Source organism: Perissodus microlepis, chromosome 3 (genome assembly GCF_051167445.1).
Source record: "Perissodus microlepis isolate ML-2025 ecotype Zambia chromosome 3, ASM5116744v1, whole genome shotgun sequence".
Taxonomy (NCBI): Eukaryota; Metazoa; Chordata; class Actinopteri; order Cichliformes; family Cichlidae; genus Perissodus; species Perissodus microlepis.
Genome location: NC_140463.1, coordinates 2971283 through 2987500, shown reverse-complemented (window position 1 = coordinate 2987500; position 16218 = coordinate 2971283). Strand labels below are relative to the sequence as shown.

At 44.1% G+C, this 16218-nt stretch overlaps 2 protein-coding genes across 4 annotated transcripts in view; one reads left to right on the top strand and one right to left on the bottom strand.

Moving 5' to 3' along the window:
• The window catches only part of LOC146389438 (CST complex subunit CTC1-like), a 13197-nt gene extending 6152 nt beyond the window's left edge, over positions 1 to 7045 (top strand). Inside the window, exons 10-25 of one of the 3 annotated variants that reach the window (XM_084909983.1) lie at positions 1 to 47; positions 121 to 323; positions 397 to 566; positions 639 to 753; positions 899 to 1304; positions 1378 to 1467; positions 1781 to 1918; positions 3718 to 3764; positions 3889 to 3974; positions 4147 to 4282; positions 4559 to 4627; positions 4701 to 4863; positions 5069 to 5124; positions 5231 to 5387; positions 6659 to 6779; positions 6880 to 7045. The exon at positions 1 to 47 is cut by the window's left edge and continues 98 nt beyond it. In XM_084909983.1, the coding sequence (XP_084766109.1) occupies positions 1 to 47; positions 121 to 323; positions 397 to 566; positions 639 to 753; positions 899 to 1304; positions 1378 to 1467; positions 1781 to 1918; positions 3718 to 3764; positions 3889 to 3974; positions 4147 to 4282; positions 4559 to 4627; positions 4701 to 4863; positions 5069 to 5124; positions 5231 to 5387; positions 6659 to 6779; positions 6880 to 6971 (2096 nt within the window). In that variant the 3' untranslated portion in view covers positions 6972 to 7045. Of the gene's footprint in view, positions 48 to 120; positions 324 to 396; positions 754 to 898; positions 1305 to 1377; positions 1468 to 1780; positions 1919 to 3717; positions 3765 to 3888; positions 3975 to 4146; positions 4283 to 4558; positions 4628 to 4700; positions 4864 to 5068; positions 5125 to 5230; positions 5388 to 6195; positions 6780 to 6879 lie in introns of those variants that run through there. The other 2 variants (XM_084909974.1, XM_084909993.1) reach the window with 2 other exon arrangements.
• A 2998-nt stretch (positions 7046 to 10043) lies between these two features.
• LOC146389437 (E3 ubiquitin-protein ligase TRIM21-like) lies at positions 10044 to 13396 on the bottom strand. Its single transcript, XM_084910989.1, has 2 exons — positions 13260 to 13396; positions 10044 to 11972 (listed from the first exon to the last, which is right to left on the bottom strand). The coding sequence occupies exon 2, from the start codon at positions 11961 to 11963 to the stop codon at positions 10305 to 10307; it is 1659 nt and encodes a 552-aa protein (XP_084767115.1). The 5' UTR covers positions 11964 to 11972; positions 13260 to 13396; the 3' UTR covers positions 10044 to 10304.
• Between the last annotated feature and the right edge of the window lie 2822 nt (positions 13397 to 16218).

Genomic DNA, 16218 nt, shown 5'->3' with positions numbered 1-16218 from the left:
TCTACTCTGAGATGCTGGACGAGCCTCACACCTGTCCTGTGACTCAGGTAGGTCCCACTCTCACCTGTCTTCCTTACAGGTGAGTGTGGAGCATGCTCAGTGTGCTCTGTGTCCCTGCAGTACAGCGTGTCCTCGGCGGTCCGTCAGTACCTCGGTGTGTCGGAGCTCCTGGAGTCCCTGCAGACTGACTGCTGGTCTTCGGCCCCTCTGAGCTCTCTGCTGCCCCCTGATGGCTCCAACCTGACCTCCTCCCAGATCAACGGGTTCCTGTCCTGGTCTTGCAGGACTCTGTCCTCCGAGCCTCGGGGTGGAGACGCTGTGAGGTAAGGTGACAGCAGCTCCCCACATGAAGTCATGTGATTATGTACCAATGATTTTTGCCGGTTTGTGTGTCAGGCAGCGCCCCCTGCTGCTGGTCGGCGTGCTGGAGCTGCCGTCACAGACGTCTGAGTTCAAACACTCGATGCAGCTCAGAGACGCCGCGGGAGCTGCAGCCTGCGTGCTGATGGAGAGCAGCGAGGAGGAGGAGGGAGTGCAGAGGGCGGTCTTTAACAGCGCCTGGATCGGTACAATGCACGCACACAGACACACACACAGGGACACACAGCTTTATTCTTTAATGTGTGTGTGTGCTGCAGGTTGTCTGGTGGGTGTGGTGCAGTTCACCATGGTGACAGAGAGATTCCTCCAATCAGATTTCCCCTCCTACCAACACCTGGACCAGGACAGGTTCATCACACACAAACACTGCAGGTACACACACACACAACCTGCAGCATGCTGACTGCTCATTGGTCCATTCTCTGTGATGTAAGAGGGCGTCTGATTGGTTCAGGGTGTGAGCTTCCTTCCTGGTTGTAAACATTATGAGTTAAATAAAGCTGGGTTCAATTCACAGGGTTTACCTGCAGTTCTCTCTGGACCACCTGCACATCCTGAGTCCATCTGTTGCCATGGAGACACACCTGAGACACAAGGGGGAGGAGCCAGGAGGGGATGTCACTGCCAGGAAGCAGACAGTAGAAGAAGAAGAAGAGACTGCTGGGAGTAAGAGGAGGAGAAGAGAAGAAGAAGAAGCCGACTCCGGCAACCCCTGGCCCTGTGTCTCCATGGTGATCAGGGTGGAGCAGAAGGAGGGTGTGTCCTGGAGGAATACAGGGGCGGAGGCAGAGGATCAGGAGGCAGGACTGAGACTGTGCTTCTCAGTGAAAGCTGCTGTGATTGGTCCAGTGGTCAGCTGGAGGCGGGACCCAAAGAATGAGCCAATGACAGAGAAAGAAAGTGAATCAAAGCAGGAGAGAAAGGTGAGAGACGCACCTGTGTGTGTTTACCTGAGCTCACCTGGATACACAGTTACGTGTGTGTGTGTCTGTGCAGGTGGTGCTGGCGTTCTCAGGTGTGTGTACGCGGTGGTTTCCTGTCCTCCAGCCTGGATGTTTCTACAGACTCATCGCCGCTAACACTCAGGTATCAACCCAGCTTTGATGATGTCACTAAGGGGCGTGGCCAGATCGGTCTCTGCTCTCTGATATTAGTACACATGAACACGTTTTTCAGCTTTAACTGTAGTTGTTCACACACTGAGGTTAATTATGGAGTTCCACAGGGTTCAATGCTTGGACCAGGTCTGTTTACATTATACATGCTTGCTTTTGGCAGCATCATCAAAACACAGCTTACATTTTTACTGCTATGCAGATGACACCCAACATTCCTGTTTGTGGGGAGTTGATATGACCTGAATCCTTGCAGCTGATTGGCCCATGTGTCTGTCAATCAGGATCCCAGTGTTTTGATTGGCTGTGGAGTTTCTGGGCGCAGTGGGGTGGATCTCCACGCTGAGTCAACCCTACAAGTCAGACGTGGTTGGAGATTCCACACCCTGACACGCCCACTGCTGCTGCCCACCTGCAGACAGGTAACACTCGGTTTGCTCCCCGTCTTCCTCCAGGACCCTTAAACTTTTCGGCAATAGAGATTGACAGACCATGTGACTTTCACGCATTGCATTGTGGGTACAAGTGGCAACAAAATCAAAAACACTGCATCAAACACTAGCATTTCCAGCACCGGTAATCATCAATTCTGCTGTTTTAATCCCTACTTGCATTTTATTTGCCCCAAAAACGGTTCTGTACAAAACGACGGAGAACACAGCAGCGCCGTACAAAGACAGACGTGACGAAGAGGCAAAAAAAAAAAGTACGAGGAAAAACTCAAAGGAGTGAAAGGGTCAGACCCACACGAGCATACAGAGTGGAGTAAGGACGTTAGCCTGCTGCACAACTTTCATCACACACATATTTATTATTATATGGTCCTAAGTGTGAGTGCATAGATCCTGCAACAAGCCCAGCTCCAGTTTAGTTTGGTGATTTGGACTATTCCATCTCACAGCTGTGGCTGGGGTGGCAGAGCAGGTCAGCCACTAATCAGAAGGTCGGTGGTTCGATCCCAGGCTGCCTCCTGGCTGCATGCCAAATATCCTTATATTAACCCCTTATACTAACCCCATGTTTGCCTACTGGTGGTGGTCAGAGGGCCCGGTGGCGCCAGTGTCCGGCAGCCTCGCCTCTGTCAGTGCGCCCCAGGGTGGCTGTGGTTACAACGTAGCATCACCAGTGTGTGAATGGGTGGATGTAGTGTAAAGCACTTTGGGGTCCTTAGGGACTAAGTAAACTACAAATGCAGCCATTTACCGTTTATTTAGCTGTTGTTAAATATTTTATCTCCTGTACAGGCCAACACAATCTATTTGTTGTTTCAGGTTGTAGTGTTACACAACATTTTCAGATCTAATAGAAATAAAATGAGTGTTTCATAATTCATTCACTTTATTGTCTTTATTTATAACTGGCATCATTGTTTCATTCTGTTATAGAATCTTACAGGAAAGAGGCAACATTGTAAAAATCCATCAGCTTTATTAGCTGCTTCAGTGAAAAACAAATCAACAATGAAACAAAGAAAAAAAACATTGCAAAACAACATAGTGGAAAACAGTTATTCATCACTTGCTTGCTTCAATACAACCCTTGGGCACATATATACGGACGTTTCGTGGCTGTTTGGATCTCGCTCTCTCTCTTCACCGATCAGATCTGGCTGTGGTAGCAGCTTTAAACTCGGTATGACCCAGGCTGATAGAGGGGCCCAGTCTGGATCACATTCCAGCATTTTGTCGGCTGGTTTTCCTACAAAACACAACAAACATTAGCCCGCAAAGCCACAGTGAACAAAGCAGCATAGCAACAAATTCAATTCAAATCAATATAAGACTTATTTGTAACCTACATCAACATTATGTTATGATAAATTACAGAATAACTACAAGAGAAGAATCACCTTTGTGGGAATGCTTGGAGCAGACTAACCTGTGAGCTGGAGTGTTCTGGAAAGTTATATTTGGTCTTTGAATGGCTGCGATCCAGGCCATCCGTCGGCTCTTTGTTACTTCGGAAACATGGCGTAATCCGTAATCCGATAAAAAACGATCTCTTTACCCGTCGGCTTCCCGTGGCTGTCATGCGACCGGCTATTGCAGTTAATAATACAACAGCTTCTTGCCATTTTTTGTGTTTCTTTTTATCGCTGTGTGACTGTTTTCGTGTGAAAGCCTGCGTGCGCTAGTACCGCTTGCCACTCGTACCCACAATCCTTTGCGGTTTTACCCCAGAATGACGTCACATTTTCAATCTCTCCTCTCTGTGTTTTCAGGCCGTCCCACCCACAGTCTTGTCCGTCTCAGAGGTCTTAGACTGCAGGTAAACTGCTCGTCCCTCACTGAGTCGCCCCCTGTGGCCATCTGAGGAACTGCAGCTGCAGCCTGCTTTAAACTCTTACTGGTGTGTGTGTGTGTGTGTGTGTGTGTGTGTGTGTGTGTTTCAGCTCAGAGCTGGTGTGTTTTCAGGGTGTGGTGTCTGAAAGGATCAGTGTGAACAACAGGACTGCCCACTCTGGACACACACACTCAGGTACAAACACACAGGTGGTTTGTGTATCAGGCTTTTGCTGCTGTGAAGTTTTAACATGGGGGTCTATGGGGGCGACTCACTGCTGCCTCTGCTGGACACTAGAGGACCTGCAGGCATCAGTGCTTCAGGTATGAGTCTCAGGTCTGACTGTTAGCTGAATGTGTGTGTGCAGGTGTGCGTCTCACTCTTTGTGACCAAGCTGGGAGGAGTCTGCAGGTGTACCTGGACTTAAGCCACACCCCCTACCCACCTGGCCTGTTGCCTGGTAACACTCTGCTGTTGTCTGGTTTCCAGAGGAGGCTGTCCAGGTGAGACACACATAGACAGGCTTATAAATGTTTGGACTCTTTGTTTGGACTCATGTCCAACAATGTCACCCCCAATAAAGTTATGGATTATCTTGCATTAATAGGCTGCTGATTTTCTTTACTCGTTTCAGGTGTTACCAGCAAAATAGTTGTTTGATCATCTGGGATGTACCCAGATTTATTTATTTAGACAGAGATCTTGACCCCCCCAATGTTCAATACAAAGTTGTGCCAATGGTTACGTACCTGTGCGGTTTACCTGTGTGTGTGTTTCAGGACAGGAAGTGTGTACTGCACGTACTTACCTGTCAGCTCCATAACTGTGGTCTCCCTGGGAGACACCAGGTAAGTTTACAGGTAAAGTCTGGTTCACGTGTTTGTCGTGCTGTTGTTTATTTGTTTGTTTGGTTTCTATCAGCTCGGCCCAGCCTCCTCCTCCTGCTCCCATCATGCACCTGGGTGAGTGGGCTCTGAGCAGCAAGCAGAGGTGCGCTGTGGGGCAGGTCAAAGGTCACGTGGTGTGTTTCCTGTTCCTGCAACTGCAGTGGAGCTGCTCGCTGTGTGGCAGCGTGTACACACAGGTACTGCATAAAATACACACAGTGTGTACAGGATGTGTTTAGTTGCAGTTTCTCGGGTGCAGTGAAAGTACTCAGAGTGCTTCATGTGTTGTTAGCGTGTTGGTGGTGTGTTAGTGTTGGTGCACGTAAGTAAAGTGTCGTTTTGGAGGAAACTGCTCACGATTTCAGGTGTGTGTGTGTTTACCTGTTGCTCTCTCTCTCTCAGGGCTGCAGCAGCTCTCAGTGTCACTCGACCTCGTCAGTGTTTCAGTCCAAAGCAAAGTAAGAGCAGCTTCCTGTTGAGCTCACCTGCTGATACGTGTTAATCACCTGGATCAGTCAGGTGACAGTCACATGATCAAACCGTGTCGCTCTGCTCTTCGATCAGGCTGGTGATCGATGACGGGACAGGTGAGGCTCACGTCTGGTTCTCAGCTGCTCTGGTTCGTGCTCTGCTGGGATTGGCTGATGCTCAGTGGGAGGGGCTTCAGAGAGCTCTCAGGGTCAGAGGTCACATCAGAGTCTTCCCTCGTGGGCAGAGCCAGGTCAGTAGCACCTGTCAGGTGTATATGTTTACCTGTCACAGGTGAGTCACGTGCTCATCGTCCTCTTTAAACTTTATTTTGTCTTTAAAATTTAAGATGAGGCTTTAACTGTGAAAGGGCACATCCTGTTTACATCCTGGTAACAGCTCCGTCTGCTCACACTTTACTGCTGAACTGGTTTGGGGGCGTGGCCACTTCCACCTTTAAAAATCTGTAGGTGTGACGGACCCACGCTGGGCTCACGTGAACAGGAGGGAGGGGCCTTACAGCCGTGTGTTTCAGCGAGACTCAGGTCGTGCCCCTGACTCCACCCACTCGACCTGAAGAAGCAGCAGGTGGTGTAGTTCTGAGGGTAATCAGGGCTGACCAGCTCCATGTTCACTGCAACACCACACCTCCCACACGGAGGGTGGAGACCACAGGGGAGGGGCAGGGCAGCGAGAGGCATTTAGGACTCGGGTCACACCAGGAGAACCCACAGGGCCCCTCCACCCACAGGTGGAGCTGTGTTAACTGGATATTAATATTTGTCCTTTATGCAGAAAATAATTCTAATGATAAGAAAGTGAGATTAGTATCAAACAGTAACAGTTTATAAAAACACAAACGTGGAGTCTAAACTGAGACGTCCTGTTTCAAATAACAAGAACATGTTTTAACTCCATAAACTGTGACACGAGACTCTTTATGATTAATGAGCACTTATTTCCATTTATGGTTTGAACTCATTTCTGTTATTTGTTATTTACTTTGCAAAGATCAGTTTGTAGACTCGAGTTCAAACTGAGGGTTTTCTTCATATTTACAGTCGGTGTGAAAACGTCAGAAGGTTTGAGTGAAAAGAGAGAAACAGATGTTTGTGAGGATTCACATTGTGGATATCTGAGGTTATCAGAGTGTCAGGAAGGGAAACCTGAAGAAAGTCAAAGAGCCGCCCAGCACAGAACAAGCCTGTCAGAGCAAAGACTTCAAAGACTCTACAGGCTGCACAGGGACGCGCTGTGAGCTCACAGAGCTCCACGTCTGCAGACACCTTCAGCCACACTGCTGAGGACGACCGGGACAAAGACCTGCAGACTGAAACGTCCTGTGGTCAGAGGAGCTGAAACGAGAAGAAGATGCAGCTACAACCCAAAGAACAGCGTCCACACTTGAAGCACGGTGGGGACGCTGTGGGGGGGCCACCACAGAGAGAAACAGGCGTCCTGCAGGACGTTTCCACAGGGCCGAGCCGTGAGTCTGCAGAGACATAACCTCTGTGTCTGTCTCAGGTGTGTGACGGGGACGCTGACGACTTCCTCCTCCACTTCCTGTTGTGTCTGTGCAGCAGTGATGTCATGATTCGGCCGCTCAGCCTCACCTGCAGGAAACACACCAACCAGAGACCAGAAGGTAACCCCACCCTCACCACCCTCACCACCCTGACCAACCTGACTGCAACCTTCAGAGTCGTGTGTGTGTGTGTGTGTGTGTGTGTGTGTGTGTGTTTCAGAGGTGAGGAGGTTCACTCGAGGAGACAGAGAGTTCCTGACCAGACTGGCTCCTCCCCTTCAGCTCACCTGTCTGCACCTCCACCCTGACTGAGCTCCACCTGCTTCGTTCTGACTTCATCTGTTCTACGTGTTCGTACAAATAAAACTTTATTGTTCCTCCTGTCACACGGTATCTCACCTTCACTGACCCTAACGCAGGTGATCAGGGTCAGAGGTCATACGAAGCTCTCAGGGTTTAACCTCACACGAAAGGGGCGGAGCTGTCATCATGACAAAGGGGCGTATAACAGGTCATGTGACCCTTCTACAGGAAGTGATCCCTGTGAGTGGCGCCCACATCAGAGACGTTCTCAGATGGTGATTCATAAAACCTGAACCAGTAAAATCTGACAGTTGAAGGATGATGAGTGAAACTGGTTAATCTGGTGTTTGTGGCACAGAAGGTTTGACCTCCACTGTGTCACACGTGTACCTGAACAGGCGCGCTGTGTCACACATGTACCTGAACAGGTGCGCTGTGTGACACGTGTGGCTCTGGGTCAGGTGTAACTCCCACAGTGAAGTAAAACTAAACACTGAACGTGTTTCAGTTTGTTTACAGACGTCAGACGGTGAAAGCTTCAGCCTGACCAGGAAAGAATCAGTCTGCTTTAAATCACACTTACTTTAAATGAATTCCTCCTCACCTTCATGTGTTTTGTATTATTGGATCTTATACTGAAAGAGTTCATCCATCGACACATTTTAACCCTGCAACATTTCACCGTGTCAGTTTGTCATAAATTGGACTATTTTAGGATTTCAGTTCGTCTTTCCAATAAAGCTGGCAGCTCTGAAACAGCTGGTCTCTCTGAGGGTGTTTTGCATGTAAATAAAAGTGAAATAATTAAATGTAAGTTCTGTGAACAGACCGTCCAGTGGAGCTCCTCAGGGCTCTGTGCTTTCACCACTTTGTTTCCTATGCTAATGAGTGTCAGAGCACGTCAGCATTAGTCCTTCAACATGGTCACAGCCTCTGATGAAGGTGTTCAAATGTGGGTTTTTAATCCAGGTTTACACTTAAACAGTCTCCATGAAACAGGCTTCTGCCCTCATTCATCCTGGAGATCACTCGTCTAAACCAACTAGCATAAAGAATGTGATGTTTTCAAAGCTAACACGTACAAACAGTTGTTATGGATACGATTAAATTCAGGAGCGATGATTTGTGAAATCCTACATGTGTTCTAACATGCTTTAATGATGGTATGAGCTGAAGATGAATAACATAAAGTTAATAGTTTATCTGCAACAAAACTTTTTCACCGCTTCAGTTTTTGGTGTCGGGTTCTTTTCCACATACGGTGGTTGTTGTCATGGAAACAGTGTTTAAAGTGAAACTTTGACTTTGTCTTTATCTGTAAGACAATCGGGCCTTGGATGGACGTCGGGAGTTCTTAACAGCAGCTCGTTGTTCATTCTGATGTTGTTTTTTTTAATTATATTTTATATTTAATATCATATATTGGCCTTTTTCAGCTTTATCTGAAGGGCCACGGGTCAGACTCCACCTGGGCCTGCCGCTCTCAGCCTCACTCTGAGGAAGCCCACAGTCTGTCACAGTGGAAACTACACCGGGGGACCCGATCCTTGGGGTGGACCGATTTTTGTTAGAGCGTGTTTTGGGGTTTAAAAGCCACAGAGACGCGGTGCTTAGAAAAACTGCATTTCAGCTGTGCTGATGCTCCTGACACGTATAAGACTGGGGAAACCTGCATTCAGCTGGAACTGAGAAACACTATGTCCAGATAAACAGAATCAACTTTTGGAGAAAAGTAAAAGATTCTTCATCAGACTAACAACTAAAAACATGACACTGACCTTAATTGTATGGGCTACATCAAATATATTCAAGACCGACAGTAACACTTCTCACTGCTGCTAATTTTAACAAAACAAACAAAAAGTAGAAAAAGGCAATTCAAGTCTTGAAAAGTAAAACTGAAAATAGAAACAGAATAAAATAAAATATCCATCCAGATCTTTACAACCAACAACATAAAATCTATCTTGATTAAATGGCCTAATTCTCCAATAAATTAGCAATAATAAAGTAAGAAAAAATAAGATATTCAATTTATGGACGCTCAAATTAACAGAGCGACATTAAACGCACCTCATTGCCTGCCGTAGCGTTCTTCGCAGCTGCACTTCACCTCAAAGGTCGGTTAATACATCGGATTGAACTTAACCAAAGTCCCGCAATTAAAGGAAAATAAATGTTTGTAACAAATACAATGAAGAAGATTAAAATAATTCACTGTCAGTTACTGTCGCTGTGAGTTTGACGAGGTTAGCTGCTTCATTTGGTTCTGCCTAAAGTTACAGTTCTCTCAGTGATCGAGTGTTTATATGATAAGATACATGTTTAATGCAGAAAGTTGGAATTACAAGTTGGTAAGAAGGTTTTTAACAAAGGTTTGATTTAAGCTTTAAGTTCAAAGGTGAAAGAAATTTCACGTTTACTGAAGGAAGATCAAGGCGAACAAGGACATAGGTCAAAGGTCAAGATAAGGTAAGGTGACAATAGATTATATAGTATAGAGTTGAGCTAAAACCACTGTAGACACTGGTAGAGACCTCAAATCATTGTTACTGAGGAATTCTGCCTTAAACAGTAAAGTGTTCTTTAACTGTGTGTGTGTGTGTCTGCAGCTGTTCTTTGTGTTGTTGCTGCATCGTTGCCTCAGGGGGAAAGTTGTGTGTGTGTTGAACATGCAGACTAACAGAGACTGCAGCTGTCAGCAGCCACACACACTTTCTATTCTTCAAATCAAATCACAGTGAAACATGTTCACTGACAGCTCAGCTTCAGCATCGTCTTCATGCTGTGACTGCAGCCGTTCAACTCTGTTTGTCTTTAACCCAAATCATCACAACATGGAAATATAATCATCAAAATGATGTGACTGGAAGGATGCAGCAGTCTGTGCTCCACCTTTCTCCTCCACACCTGCAGGTGGAGAACATGGATGCATGAATCTCTACAGAGTTCTTTGAATATTATCCGTCTCATCAGTTTTCAGTGAACAAAACTCCTCACAGAGCCAAAATAAGCAGTTTGTATCCAACATAACTCAGCTGGACTCTGATGCTCCGTATAACAGCCACACATGAGTCTGGATTCACTCAAAGCATTGAACAAACTTTATTGTAAATGAAGCTTTTGGACATTTATTCTCTGATATTTGCTCTTCAGCTCGAGTCTCCATCAGTGGGAACATTTCCTGATTCAACTTTTCTTCTGTTCAAATCAAACTCCATGAGAATCAAAGTGTGAATCAGAGTCCTGATGATCAGATTCTATAGAAACATGGAGACTGTAGAGGATTTACACTCAATATGTTCATTTGTTCCCTTCAAGAAAAATCAATCATTCATCCAATTAAATCAGTCGTTGATCAGTTTGATTGACAGGACAGATGATCAGAGGTGCAGAGTTTTTACCTCCATAATTAGGACAGGGACTGAAGAGTGGGTGGAGTTTGTGAGTGAAGGAGCAGCCAGTAAAGGAGTAGATCAGAGCTGCAGCACCTACATCATAAAAGGAGACCAGACCCTCCTCATAATCCACAAACACCCCCACCTTCTCAGGACCAGGATGAAGACAGAGGGGAACTAGAGAGGAAGCACAAGCTTTGTACTCATTTCCATTTCTCAGCCACACAGTCCAGAAACCATCCTGAGGACTCGCTGTGATGTTTCCCTTCCTGTTGATCGACTCTGTGGCCACTCCTAAATCCCAGTCAGTCTTTCCTTTAACCTGAACCTCAAAGTAAAATCTGCCTGAAGAGAAACTCTGCTCTCCTAAAACACAAACACACAGAGAAAATCTCTCTGGGTTGTCTGGAAGATTCTTCCTCACATCACTATGATAAACTTGTTTTCCATCATCAGACAGGATGAGTTTAGGATGAGCTGTATCAGGATCCAGAGTCACGTCCACCTCATGCTGCTGGACCCTCTGCAGCTCAGCCTCAAACAGCTTCTTCTTCATGGGTTTCCAGACTGTCTCCTCCAGCTGAGCCACAGCTCTCCCCACAGTCCCCTCATATGATGGTGGATGAACTCTGACCTCTGTCCAGTCCTTGCTGGGTGGAGCAGCTTTCAGAGAGGAGAAGCTTTGGAGGAGGTGGAGGTGGTCTTCAGAGCGTGAGAGCTGCTCCACCTCAGAGCTTCTCTCCATCAGCTCAGAGATTTCCTGTTCCAGATCTTTGATGAGACCTTCAGCCTGTTTCTCTGTAGCTTCCTGTTTGTCTTTGATCTCCTTCATGAGCTCCTTCAGGCGTCTCTCAACAGACTCCATCAGAGCCGTGAAGACCTGAACACCTTCTGCTTTCTGTCTGTCTGCAGCATCTTTACTCATCTTCACCGACTCTGTGATCTCCTGAATCTTCAGTCGTCTCTTCTGGATCATCTGCTGAATCTCAGCCTCTGTCTTCTCCAGCTCTGCCTTCTTTCCTTCATATTCTTCTCTCAGAGGAACAAACTCGTGGTTCTTGTGGTCTAAAACAGAGCAGAGCATGCAGACACATGTCTGGTCGGTCTTACAGAACAGCTGCAGAAGGTTATCGTGCTTCGTGCACATCCTGCCTTCCAGGTTCTCCACAGCATCAACCAGCTGATGTCTTTTCAGGCCTTTCAGTGTCAGATGAGGCTCCAGGTGAGTCTGACAGTAGGAGGTCTGACACACCAGGCAGGACTTCAGGGCCTTCAGTCTGGTTCCAGTGCAGACGTCACAGGGAACTTCTCCTGGTTTGGCAGCTTGTTGCTCTGAGCTGCTGCTGCTGGCTTTCTGCTGAGCTTCACGTCTGAACTGAGCAACCATCTCAGAGAACAAAGTGTTGACCCTCAGCTGAGGTCGAGTGTAGAAAGTCTCGTTACACATGGGACACTGACAGCTCTGATTCAGGTCCCAGTGCTGACTGATGCAGGTTTTGCAGAAGTTGTGTCCACATGGTGTAGAGACTGGATCAGTGAACACATCCAGACAGATGGAGCACAGAAACTGATCTTCAGATGGCAGATTGCTGGCAGCAGACATGTCTGCACTCTGAGGGAGAAAGAAAAGAAACATTTGATTCAAAATTCACTTTAAATTTCATTTTTAAACAGAGAGAAACAAGCGTCAGTAGTCTGAGGAGCTTGGAAACAAAAGCGTCTGGACTTCTTTGAGTTTCTTGAAGACGTTTCATCAGAGAAGCTTCTTCAGTTCTCAGAGTAACTGGTGGAGACCCAGCAACACACTCAGACACAAACTGGTTCATCCCAACACAAACCTAACATCGTAGTGTCTGCTGTACAGTGCAGAAATGTGTTATTAACTGTTGATCCAGTATTTTAATGGCATTTATGAGAACATGTTTATTCAGAGGTGTCTGTATATTTGGTCCATTTGTGCGTCATTAAAAACTGTCCTGTTTTCTCTCACAGATACTGGAACATCACAGCTCCTCACAAACTCAGGATGTGGAAGAAGATGAACTTTTCCAGTCACTCGCTGGGATACATCATTCATGTTATTCTGGATCCTCAGAAAACATTGATTTATTTTTGTGTTTCATATATTTGTTTGTCCAAATCAAAGATTGATGTTAGTAGAGAAGAAGCCACCATGATAAAGCCTGTGTGTGAAAATGAGATCAGTGGATTTGATCAAAATCCCATTTAAGGAGGAATTCTGTCCTCCAGTTTGTTTAAATAAGCTTTGGGATTAAACACCATCATCTATGTTTGTGTCTGATGACATGTTTGATCCAGGTCAGCTTGAATATCACAGCTGATGTGTGGAACTCTGACATGTTTAAAGCCTGATTATCAGGATGATTCGAACACATCTGTTTAAATAATGAGATTCATGTTTCCACACAAAGTTATAAAGTGCAGCATCGACTGTTTTCTGAATGATTGAGGAACATCTGTGACTCTTACAGGATACACTAAGTCAGATAATCTTTGTAAAATGTGTGAATGACTTTTTGAAGTACTGACCAAAATCTGCTGGTTTACAGTATCAAAGGCTTTATATCAATAAAGAATAAATAGGTGTTTTCACGTCTGTAATCCTTATGATCAATCAGATCCAGAATCAATCTAATAGGAACAGGAAGTGATGAATAACCAGGAAGTGTGGAGTCAGTCTGAAGTCCAGAGCACAGCCTGAGTCCACAGTCCTGAGCAGAGCCACAGTGAGACTGAAGCAGCAGCTCGATGCTCCTACAGTGGATCTGTGGTTACATGAGCAGATTTCTATGGATCCAGTGTGACTGTGATGAGTCCTGATGAAGTGAACAGAGTGAAGATTTGTGTAGAAACAGGAAGTGTGATCAGCTGCACTCACCACTGTTGCTGAGAGAAACCTGATGGACTCCAGTGAATCTTCTTTTAGAGACAAACAGGACTCGACTGCAGCTCTGCTGCTGCTCTCTCACACTTTCACTTCTGCAAAATGACGTTGAGCTTCTTGTTTTTCAGCTGTTGCTCTGCCTCTTCCTGCCTCTCCCTTTACAGGAATCAGCCGGTCTGTACTCAGTGACTGTGTGCAGCGGGTGGGAGGAGTGAGGAGTGGTGTGTGGGTTCACACAGTAATGACGGCCTCAGGTGATCAGGAGAAACTCACCTGGATTTCCTTTTTCCACAGCAGACTGAGAGCTTCAAGTGGACCCTGAAGGAGGTCTCAGACACAGGTGGTAAAAGTACACACAGTGTGTACTGAAGTAGAAGTACTACTGTTAAAAATACTCCAAGTACTGTTTCAACTTCTTTACTCGAGTAAAAGTAAAAAAGTAAAAAAGTCCTGGCTGTGAAATGAGAGTAAAAAGAGCTGATTGAAGAACATTTCTAACACATGTGTTTATACAAAGCTAACTGAACCATGTGCTGCATCAACGTGATAATAAAATAATATTATTCACTTTATTTCTAATAAATATTCCCAGCTTGAATCAGACAAGTTTGATTGATTGATTGATTGAATCTTTATTTTGAACATGTTGAAAAAGTACAACAAAATAGAATTAAAAGAGACAAATGAACAAAGCAAAACAAAAGGAAAACGAGCAACCACAACTCCAAATAACGTTCATGTTCAAAAAGGAGCAGGAAGAAGCATAAGCTTATTTAATCCCACCCCTTTTCCACTATCTAGTATCAATAGACTACAGAAATACCTCCTTGCAATTACATTATATGTTATGTGTAATTTTTTTTTATATATATATATACATATATGTTTCTATCTATCCATACATACGTATATACACATACGCACATATACACATTTTCAATAACCCCATTAACACCTCAAGGATACACAACCTACAAATTTATATATATACCCATACCAACATACCCGTGCACCCGCACACACATGAAAATGTTAGACAAGAACACTATCAAATCTCTACCTCTTCCCTGTACCCTGTAAAAACCATATCCTTAAACCGCTTTTTAAACTGCGCCATGTTTGGACATTGCTTCATATCTTTACTTAGTCTGTTCCACAGCTTCACTCCACACACAGAGATGCAAAAACTTTTTAATGTTGTACAGATACGAGGATGTTTTAAATTTAATTCCCCTCTCAAATTGTATCCCCGTTCCCTTTTAGAAAACATTTTTAGAATATTGTCAGGAAGCAGGTTATTTATTGCTTTATATATAATTTGTGCAGTTAGAAAATGAGCCAGATCTGTGAATTTTAGAATTTTTGATTGTAAGAATAGTGGATTTGTATCATCTCTGTAACCAGTTTTATGGATTATCCTTATGGCCCTTTTTTGTAATATAAATATTGATGATAGCGAACATTTGTAAGTATTGCCCCACACCTCTGCACAGTAATTCAAATACGGTGCAATCAGGGAACAATAGAGAATGTGGAGTGATTTGTGGTCCAGAATGTGTTTTACTTTACTCAAGATTGAGAGACTTCTTGAAATTTTGTTATGTATATGATTTATATGAGACTTCCAGTTTAATTTATCATCTATAATCACACCAAGAAACTTATGTTCAAGTACTCTTTCAATTTCCACACCATCTATATGACTCTGCACTTGTGCATTTCTAAGGGAATTCCCAAATAAGATAATTTTAGTTTTACTTAGATTTAACGATAGTTTGTTCCTGTTAAACCATTTTTTAATTTTGCACATTTCTGAAGTAATTGTATCCAGCAGCTCCTTTAGATTCCCCCCAGAACAAAAAATATTTGTGTCATCTGCAAATAATACTAATTTTAATATATCAGATGCCTTACAAATATCATTTATATAAATAATAAATAATTTTGGACCCAGTACAGAGCCTTGTGGAACACCACAAGCAATGTCCAAGCATGATGAGGAATGGACACCCAGCTTCACAAATTGTTTCCTGTCACTTAAATAATTTTTCACCCATTGCAGTACAACCCCCCTGATCCCGTACCGTTCCAGTTTATTAATTAATATGTCATGATTGATTGTGTCGAATGCTTTCTTGAGATCCAGAAATACTCCAGCTGCATACTGTTTCTGATCTATAGCATTCGTAATCTCCTCAATTGATTCGATTAATGCCAGAGATGTTGATCTTTTTGATCTGAATCCATATTGACTGTCAGAGAGTGATTTATATTTATCTAAGAATTTGTCTAATCGTTTATTAAACAGGTTTTCTAGGATTTTGGAGAATTGTGGTAGTAAAGAAACAGGCCTGTAATTTGTGAAGTGGCGTCTATCCCCGGTTTTATACAGCGGCACAACTTTAGCTATTTTCATTTTGTTTGGCACTTTTCCCGTCTGAAATGATAAGTTGCAAATATATGTTAGAGGTCCTACAATTCCTTCAGTGACCTTCTTGACGATTTTCATGTCAATATCATTACAATCAGTAGATGTTTTATATTTACACATGTGTACAATGTCAATTATTTCTTTTTCCTCCACTGATGTGAGGAACATTGAGTTAGGGTTCCTATCAATCAGGTTTTCACTGCAGTCTACTGATGGCAGTGACTCAGGAATTTGTTCTGCCAGTTTTGGGCCAATATTTACAAAATAATGATTAAAGCTGTTGACCTTATCAGCAGTGTTTTCCATAATATTGCCATTGTCGATAAAGTATTGAGGATAACTTTGTTGTCCAGAATTATTTTTAATGATACCATTTAAAACATCCCATATTCCCTTCATATTATGTTTATTGTTGTTCAATATTTTACTATAATACTCCTTTCTACATACACGTATAATATTGGTCAACTTATTTTTGTATTTTTTATATTTATTTTCAGCATCTTTTGTTCTTTGTTTTAG

What these genes read in the sequence shown, in the direction of transcription:
- LOC146389437 (XM_084910989.1), bottom strand. Translation starts at nt 11,963, where the DNA reads ATGTCTGCTGCCAGCAATCTGCCATCTGAAGATCAGTTTCTGTGCTCC.